At 42.2% G+C, this 9,535-nt stretch overlaps 1 protein-coding gene across 2 annotated transcripts in view; it reads left to right on the top strand.

Moving 5' to 3' along the window:
• DNAH8 (dynein axonemal heavy chain 8) overlaps nucleotides 1-8,540 on the top strand; it is a 310,080-nt gene extending 301,540 nt beyond the window's left edge. For both annotated transcript variants that reach the window (XM_039856088.1, XM_039856089.1), the window contains 2 exons: nucleotides 4,747-4,868; nucleotides 7,858-8,540. In XM_039856088.1, coding sequence (XP_039712022.1) covers nucleotides 4,747-4,868; nucleotides 7,858-8,145 — 410 coding nt within the window. In that variant the 3' untranslated portion in view covers nucleotides 8,146-8,540. The remainder of the gene's footprint in view (nucleotides 1-4,746; nucleotides 4,869-7,857) is intronic.
• Nucleotides 8,541-9,535: the final 995 nt, after the last annotated feature.

Genomic DNA, 9,535 nt, shown 5'->3' with positions numbered 1-9,535 from the left:
GGAAAGGAAGTGAAGAAAAAGGATAGGGTTAGGTCTTCAGAAATGATGAGGTCAGGGTACTGAGAGGTCAAGATGCTGGGTGGGATACCGAAGAAACCCTGATGATGACAACCTGCTCTGTGCATAGGTGTAAATGGGCATTTGGCAGGAACAGTGAGGAGTGGGGCATGTTCTCAAGGCAGTGGACATTCTCATAAAGGGTGGATGAACAGTAGGGAAGGACAGTGTCTTCAGAGTTGAGCTGGACTCTAAAGCAAGAAGAGGGAGAGAGGTTCTGTGAAGAGGTAGAAAATACCGAAGAGCTTGTTCACCACAGAACCACACCAGGGGACACAGTGGAAAGGTTTGGGAGGGAGGGGAGAAGTGCAAGGTTAGGTCGAGGGAAAGGAAGCATAAAGTAGCACACAGAGAAGACAGAGCAGTGTGGGGAACTACAGTTTGGCGTGTGAGACTCGGTGGGCTCAGCTGATCCCAACCTGGCCAAGAGAATTAGCCTCAGCCCTCCCACTTAAACTCTAGTTTTGCTGGAGCCAACTGTGTCCTGGATTAATGACATTTTCAGAGAACATATGCATCTCAGGGGACCCTGGAAAGAGTCAGCTAGTACTACCGACAGCCTTCCTAATATTTTGCTGGTGTCATGAGGCATTTCTCTTCCCACTTGCCAAATTTGTTCTTAAAACAAATGTGGGTCAGTGACCCGTCAGTGGCATCTCTTTTTACAGGGCATGATTCTCAGCTCTACCTACACAGAAGCCTTAAATACATGCTAATGCCTGGGGCCTCAGACCAATGACAGCAGAACCTCTGGGAAGGAGGGCTCTGAAGTCTGTACAGTTAATTTTCTTAAAAGCTCTCTTGGCCATTGTAATGTGTGCAGAACCTTGGCATTAGATTCTGCTGCCCAGTTATGTGGTCCAGCAGTAGCATCAGCAGCAGCAACAATGGCATCACCTGGGAGTTTGATTAAAACTCAGAATCTCAGGCCCCACCCGTGACTCACCTACCCAGTCGGAACCCACATTGTAATAAGAGCTCCATCCCCAGGTGATACCTATGAACATTAAAGTTTGAAACAATTCTGCCTTGAAACAGTGCCTGGGTCCCACCTCTAGAGACTGTGGTTTTATTGATCTGGGCTGTGGCCTGGGAATCAGGAGTCTTAAAGTCTGCCCAGGTATTTTTAATGTTTAATCAATTTCGAGATCCCTGCCTTACAGCATCTAGCAAAACATCAGGAAAGATGCCCAGTGCATTTTTATTCAACTGGGTGGATCAACCCCATCTTTGTTTAATGATTTCTGACCTTTTGTTTAACTTGCAATGAACTCTATTTGCTTCTCATTTGAGAGAAAGACTGCCTGTCATAAACTTGTAGCAGGAACATCATTTCTCTTCATTTTCAAAGACAGTACTGGGAGGCTTAGTAACTGATAAGACAGGAAATACTGCACAACCTAAGACCCATTACATAAGGATCGGTTCATTTTTTAAAGGGAAACAAAGGTGTTGCCTATAGAACCATCATTACAGAGGACCAACCAACTCCTTATAAAATCGAGAACAATCTTCCTGATTAGTTACTTCTTTCGTTTTCTCGAAGACCTTGTTTGAAATGATACTTGAAACACTCTACAGCTTTCTTTATGCCAGCTGATTGTGTGAGTCAAACTGTAGTAATTAGTTTGCTGAAATGTTGGGTTACTGCTGTTATAGGAATTAAGACATAACAAGTGTTACTTTAGACCTGAGTTTCCAAAGTATACTCTTAGCTTAAAGATGAATTTTTTTTTAAAGAACAAGCTTGACAAGTGTTTTAAAAAATCATTATGCTATATGAGCTCGAAGGGAAAACATTTTTTTAAAGTGTCTCACTTAGACTACGTGTAACTCAGTTGTTTCAATAGTCAAATCACTCATTTTTATGTGGGTGGTTAACTCTTGGGAAGAATAGATTATTATTATTGAAGACTTCCCCCAGCTTTTTACTTCTTACTTCAGAGTCAGACATGTGAATGTATGAATCACTTTTCCCTCACTGATGATTGAAATTTGGTTTAAGAATTACTAAAACTAAATTGGTGTCAAGACAAAACGTACTGCTTTTCAAGCTTTTATTAAAACATCAAGTCTCTATTATAGAGACTTCAGAAAACACAGATTTTGATTCCACTAGACTTGCTACCAGTCCATGGGAAAGACGGTCATTCATTTTTTAAATTCAAAAATGAACAATTCAGGGAATCCACTTTTGATCAAAAAGCCAAATCAAAACTTTCAAGACTTGAAAAAAAATATATGTATCTTCTCCATGTTTCTGAGTGGGAATCAATCACCCATGGAACAGTTCCCTCCCCTCCATTCTCAGGCCTCAAATACATTTATTTAACATTTTCCTTTCTTAATAGTTCAAGGTACTGTGTATTCTAGATTCTGTCAACTGGCACACTAAAAGTGCTTCCTAAACTTTAGGAGGCTTATTGTTGAAGTCAGCTAGATAACCTCACATGTATTCCCCAGGAGGGAGAAGATAGGAGAGGTTTTCTCCTTAATTGCACTAGAGATTTTCAGAGCTCTCTGACAATGACTGAAGACTTCGTCAGAAGTATGTTACATAAAAAAAGAATCCTGTTCATTCTTCACCTGGCACCTATGGCATTGTGCTGAGTGCCACATGGAGTGAGGTTAAATTCGCGATTTAGTTGGAATTTAAAATGTTATAGAAATTTTCAATTATTTAACTTGTGCAGATGGATGGTTAAGACCAGAATTCATGTCCTGTGCGTTATGCCATTGTAGACTCATAGATCGGTGGTAAATTTTAAAATATCATAAAATAGGGTCAGTTTAATACTAAGTACTCTACTTGGATATGCAGTGTCTAATACCCCACGTGGACGCATGCTTAATGTTGAATGACAAAAATGACATTTTCATAAAGTGACATAGAAGGAAGAATTGGATTTTATTGTTGTGGTCATATATACCATTTACTGGCAAACACACTAAATGTTTATTTTACTAATAAAGTATGGGGTCTCCAGTATTTAAAATGGAAGTCCCCATAATCACACGCTGATCGAATCATCTTGAGTGACCCCACGCATAGAGTAAGGATGGATACTGACCAGCAACTGCTGCCAGGCAAACTTCTACTTTGTTTCCTGCAGTTAAATTTTTATATCACAAAATCATCCTTTCCTACTAGGCACTCTTGGTTTTAAGAAACTGTAGCTTTATAAGAATCATCCATAAAAGTCCCTCAATCATCTGCTCTGGTTGATTGTCCAACTTCTCATGTGGATTAATTCAAGGACTCTCCTTTAGCACCGAAATCCTGTTTTGGTGAGCTCTGTGGTAAACCTTATGAGATGCAAATAGAACCAAATCATTTGCGTACTTCAAATATTCAGTGGCTTCCCACCATCCACAAAGTCAAGTCCAAATTCTGACGCTGAAAAATCCCACCTCTCTTTGTTCTAAACTCCATTACTGCCTCACCTTTAGCCTAGACCTCCATGCCTTCGCACACACTACTCCTCCAACAGAAACTGTCCCATCTGGAAAACTCCTACATATCTTCCGAGCATCACCTTCAATTTCATTTTCTCAATTCTTGAGTAATTCACTTTGTTCACATCTTTCTTTATGCTGACATTGTGTTTTATACTTCCTGCCTTCCTCCACATTCCCTCTAGACTGAGCTCTTTGAATGCCAGGTCCGCGGATGGCCCCTTCCTCTTTGTGGTCATCCTACCTGGAGTAGTTCCTGGCACATGGTAGCCACTCCCAAGAGATTTAACAAATGAATGAATGAATGGATGAATGCCTCCCCAAGCGTCTAATAACCAGGGGGGGTCTTGGCAATGGGAAAGATTGACCTTCTCACTAAGCCAGGCTAGAGGCCTATTCTTTCCTTCCAATTCCAAAGGATATTAACTCGGCACCCATAGTTATGCCTTGTAACTCGACATGGCATGATGTTCAATATTAATGTGGAGGCCTAAATGTAATGTTTAAGTCACAGATAAATTTTCCTAAGATTTTGAAGTCCATTTTGAAGTTTAGGGTATAGTTTCTAATATCAAATGCTACCCTCCAAGAAAGGCTTCTCTTGTTGAATTTAATGGCATGATTTGCAAATATTAAGTTTAAAGAAAGGCCACGATACGTGGAACCATGTATTGTCTTAAAATAACTGTATTATGCATATTAAACCGTGCAGCTTTCCTTTCCGGTTTGATTGCTTTGTTTGATCAAATTGAAAGTCGGGTTTTCTATTTTGGCATCATCCCTTATTTCCTTAGACTAAATGAAATTGTTCTATTATAGCAAATAGAAGCTTGATAACAGTTTGATTCCATTTTTAATTGGAATGCTGTTCTCAGAATATTTTATCATTCCAGTCTTATTCCTAGATATTGTATCTTCACATAGAGGCTATGAGCTAAGACTGGGTTACAACCCTTATAGGACTTGAGTGGTTGAAATCCTAGGAGAATTTCAAACCAAGGCTCTGTCTGAGGCAGAGAGGATGCTGCTTTCCTGCTGGCAGCTGATGAGAAATATTTAGCTCATTGCAGGTCCCCATAGAAACAAAACACTGAAAGAAATGTCCCCTCTGGGGTTTTATCTCAACTCCTCTCAGATGGGCATGCCTTTGGAGGTTGATAAGCAAAAAGGAAGTAGCACCGATCCCTTCTTATTTCTAAAGTGAAATAATGTCTTTCTTTCTTTTTTTTTAAGGCTTCCTCACTGCAATGAGGCAAGAAGTGACCCGGGCCCACAAAGGCTGGGCCCTGGACTCGGTGACCATCCACAATGAAGTTCTGCGGCAGACCAAGGAGGAGATCACGTCACCCCCTACGGTAGGCACCACTGGGCAATGGTAGGGACAGTGCGGAAGCCGAGGCTGAAAGTTCAAGTTCTCCTTCAAGCTGACCTATGAGTGCCTCAGTTCAGCCCACTGGCTTTGCAGCCATGGTTTCCTCAGTGGTAACCGGAAGACCTCAGAGTCAAAGCCTCCTCCATTTGTTGGAGTGGGAATTAATGACAAGCACTGGGAACTCCCCAGGCTGCATTTCTTTATAATTACAAATTACGCTCATGTTTGCTAAAAAGGATTTTCCACACATCTCCAGCTCCTGCTGTGGGCTACTCACAGAATGGATGAGCGTCGAGGGGACCATTAGAGACTAACAGGAGTAGCAGTCCCGAGTGCTGGAACCAGTTCTAGCTGCGTGTCTTGATAGCTGTAGGACCCTGGCCGCGATAGGGAAGTGGGGTTGCTCGAGATGAGCAGACACCAGTGGGAGCCACTGTTTGGACACTTACCTGCTTTATGAACTCGGGCAAATTCTTTAACTTTTTAAAAAATAATTAAAAAAATTTTTTTTGTTACAGTTGGCATACAATATATTAGTTTCAGGTGTAGTGATTAGACATTTATATAATTTACAAAGTGATCGCCCTGATAAATATAGTACCCATTGGACACTACATATAGTTATTACAATATTATTGACTATATTCCTTATATTGAAGGTGGTTGCGAGAATTAAATGGGATCATTTAGGCTTGGTGCCGGACCCCACATACACACTCAATAAATCTTAGTCCCTTCTTCTAGTTCTCAGACTTTCATTCCCTCAATTGTCAAGTAAGGGAATGAACTACATGATTTCCGAGTTCCGGTCCATTCCACCACTTTATAACAAAGATCACCTTTCCTCCAGTTTCCAGTAGCATGGTCCTTACTTCCGTCTGAGATCTCGCCAGAATCAATCTCTGTATTTCCGCCAATAATCTAGGCTTTCTAAAAATCACGTGCCTCAAAATTCTTTCATCTTCTTCCCATTATGCAATTCCAAAGTCACTTCCACATTCTTAGGTATCTGTTACAACAACACCCCATTTCTGGGTGCCATGATCTGTGTTAGTTTCCTGAGGCTGTTGTAACGAAGTATCACAGACTGGGTGGCTTAAAACAATAGTTTATTCTCTTGCCGTTCAGGAGGCCAGAAGTCCGAAATGGAGGTATTGGCAGAGTTGGTTCCTTCTGGGGTCTCTGAGGGAGAATCTGTTCCCCGCCCTTCCTCGCTTCTGGTGGTTGCCAGCAGTCCTTGGCATTTTCTGACTTGTAGGTGCATCACTCCAATCTCTGCTTCCATTGTCACATGGCATTCTCCCTGTGCGTATCTCTGTGTGTCCTCTCCTCTTCTTGGAAAAACAGTGGCCAGATCGGAATTTGGTCCCAGCCTAGTCCAGTATGACTTCAACTAATTACCTCTGCAATGACCCTGTTTCCAAAGAGTCATGTTCTAAGGTTCTAGGAGGACATGAATTTTAGGGTGACACTATTCAATCCACTATACCTTCTAACTATGACTTTATAAAATTCTGAGGACAGGAGTCTAGAAGGGATGCAATTTACTGTCAGGTGGTACCTAAGTGGCTGTATTGTTCATGTAGTAATTGTCATCCAGGAACTAGTGATGGTGATCATATGTCCTGATTTTCTGGGATTGCCTGCGGTTTTATTGTCATATCATGTACCTCAGTTTTTGGTTCAAAACATACAGTCCTCGACCTGTTAGAAAACACTTTGCAACTAATCTTCCTCTCTTTTATTATAATCTACATTTGCTTCCCCTTATCTCTCAGTCCTTACTGGAAATGAAAAAATGGTCACCACCTTCTACATAAATATATTTTATAAGCTTATGTGATTATTGTAATCTCTCCCGTGATTCCCTTTAGCCTCTCTTGTCTTACTGCATGTATGTTCTGTGGCTCCCCTCTGCCTGCAAGATCAAGTTCAAACTCTTCAGCTTGGCATCTAGACTTCCCTGCTCAAGCCCTAACTTATTTTTCACCATTTTTTTCACCCTCTTCTGAATAAAATTCAGGGTGGGCTTTCCCACCAACCTGGCTTACTTGTAGTACTGCTCCTACCTGGGATATCCACCCTCTCTCTCCTCTGTCTTTCCAAATGCAGCCCACCCTTCAAGGCCATACTCCCTGCAAAGGCCCAGGACACCACAGCCCATAGTGGGCTTTCACTTCAGAAAGCACTGCCATCAGCCCCAGTGCTTTTCACCAGGAAACCCCTCTAACGAGTGTGTGCTGGTGTTACATTCATGTCTTTTTAAATGTGTGTGTGTGTGTGTGTGTGTGTGTGTGTGTGTGTGTGTGTGTTGTCTCCCGATATAATGATGAAGACCTCCGGGGCAGGTCTTATTGTGTGAGAGAGAGAGAAAGACACGGGGCAATGGTCAGTCAATGCTAAACCAACTCTCCCCTTCCTGCCCATCATATTCACTCTCAATCTACCATGTCCAGCTTCTGGGATGGGGGCGGGGGGAGTCTGACTCTCTTGCTCACCAGGCCAGGAAGCACACACCTCACTTCATCCTATGACAGAGATGAGGTTAGAGTTATAGGTTGGCTTAGCCAGCGCAGGCAGACATACCACGTGGCACCCAGTTCCAAATCCTGTTCCATGCTCCCGCCCTGCACGAACTCAGACCAGGCCTCTTGGGAGACTTTTAGCTTCCTGCAGAGGTGATTTGGCACTGCCGGCAAATCTGTTGTCCCAGGCAGGCCACCCCCACGCTCAAATAATCAATAATAGGAACATTTCTTCAGCGCTCATCACCTCAAGATAGGCCACAGGGGAGAACTGGGCTCACTATTTCACTAATGCAGTGTGCCCAGCAGTGTTTTTGTCTTTTGTAGCATCTTAAGACTGGTGTATGTTTTCTTTCCATACTGACAACCTTTATTACAGTAATGGATGCCCATCTCACAGCACCTGATTTTTTAAAAAAATTATTACCTTCTGCTTGGCTGTTCTAGGAAGGCGTGTATATTTATGGGCTCTACATGGATGGAGCAGCCTGGGACAGACGGAATGGGAAGCTCACAGAATCCACCCCCAAGGTGCTCTTCATGCAGCTGCCTGTGCTGCACATCTTCGCCATTAATTCCACTGCGCCCAAGGACCCCAAGCTGTACGTGTGTCCTGTTTACAAGAAGCCGCGGCGAACTGACTTGACCTTCATCACCGTGGTGTATTTGCGCACAGTCTTGTCCCCAGATCACTGGATCCTGAGAGGAGTGGCCCTTTTGTGTGACATCAAGTAAATTCATTTCCACTGGCTGGGGGCACCAGGAGCCATGTTAATGGCCGGTGACATTGAGAGACTCAAAGATGTGTGTCTTTTGACCCTGGTAATCGCTTGATTACTCTTTCTAAATTAAAAAGGTAATATTCTATAATCGTGCGCATGTGTGTGTGTTTGCCCTCATATCAGTGTTCAAAAAAGACAATTCTAAAGCAATGTTTTTTATTTTAGGCAATCATATTCCATTATAATTATTTTTTAGATAAATTCTTATCTTTCTGTCAGAACAATATGGAAGGTTTGAACTTCAAAAAATCTAAAAGTATTCATCTGTTGCATCTAGTAGGAGTCTAGTAGATGCGAACGTTCCTTTCAAACGAAAACCACTTTCCCTTCAATAAAATCTACCCATGTTCGTGTCTGTGCAAATGTGTTAACCGTTTGCTTGTTCATTTGAGTTTGGTCTTCTCTCTATGCTTGTGAAATGAAAACTGGAGAGTTCCAGGCAGAACCCCTAAGATCTATAGCTGTGTGGTGTAAAGTATGTGAGGCAGAGAATCCACTTGGATGACTGCTCTTATCATTCATTTTAATTTCATTTAACATTATTTTATTTTATTCTTTTAAATGTTTTTGAGGCCCAGAGAGCTCTGAGTCTCCAGTTCTTCCCTCCCAAACCCAACTCTCTGCAGGAGATAATGAAGCACACATTTCTGGGCAGCAAATGGAAAAGGAAAAACAAACTCCATCAAGTGAAATTAGGTTACATGCTGAATGCCTTAAAGAGCAAAGTCTTTAAAAAGTGAAGCTATTTCTTACTCTGTAGCTAGTCTGAAACTTGGTTTGAACCTTTATTTCCTGCTAAAGGAAATTGTCGATTTAACAAAACAGATGGGGTCCTGCACTGAATGCTCATGCAGCTTAAAGAAAGTGAAGAAGTGTCTCTACTGATCTTCCCATCTAGAATCCGATTGCCTGCCCCCAGCTAAATTTGCAAGCATCATTCCCTTTGTCCGTTCTGAAGGAAGGAGGCGTTTCAAGTTGTCTTGCTCCCCTCTCATCTTTCTGTCACCCTGATCAGAGATGTCAATAATAAACAAAACACAATGGCCAAGCAGTAACCCAGGTGAGGTGTCTGGAGGGAAGGCCACCATTATCTAGTGTACTTTCAAACGGTAGAAAAATATCATAGGAAATGCAAATCATAGCAGTGGTCTCCGATGTGCTCCTGATATTGATTCAATGTCAAAGCCACAGAGCTCTCCAGGGCAGTTTGAAAAATAAGGTAACCTAGCCCTTGGCCCAAGTGTTTTGGTATTTCCCTTGGCAACAGGCACACTAAAGGAAGAGATGGCACTCTCTGGAAAGAAACGTTCCCCTGAACTGAGGCTAGAATTTGGACCCCCTCT

The sequence above is a fragment of the Pteropus medius genome, unplaced genomic scaffold, assembly GCF_902729225.1.
Source record: "Pteropus medius unplaced genomic scaffold, Ma_sr-lr_union100, whole genome shotgun sequence".
Classification (NCBI taxonomy): Eukaryota; Metazoa; Chordata; class Mammalia; order Chiroptera; family Pteropodidae; genus Pteropus; species Pteropus medius.
The sequence above is the reverse complement of the archived record's forward strand: the minus strand, read 5'-3'. Positions and strand labels throughout refer to the sequence as shown.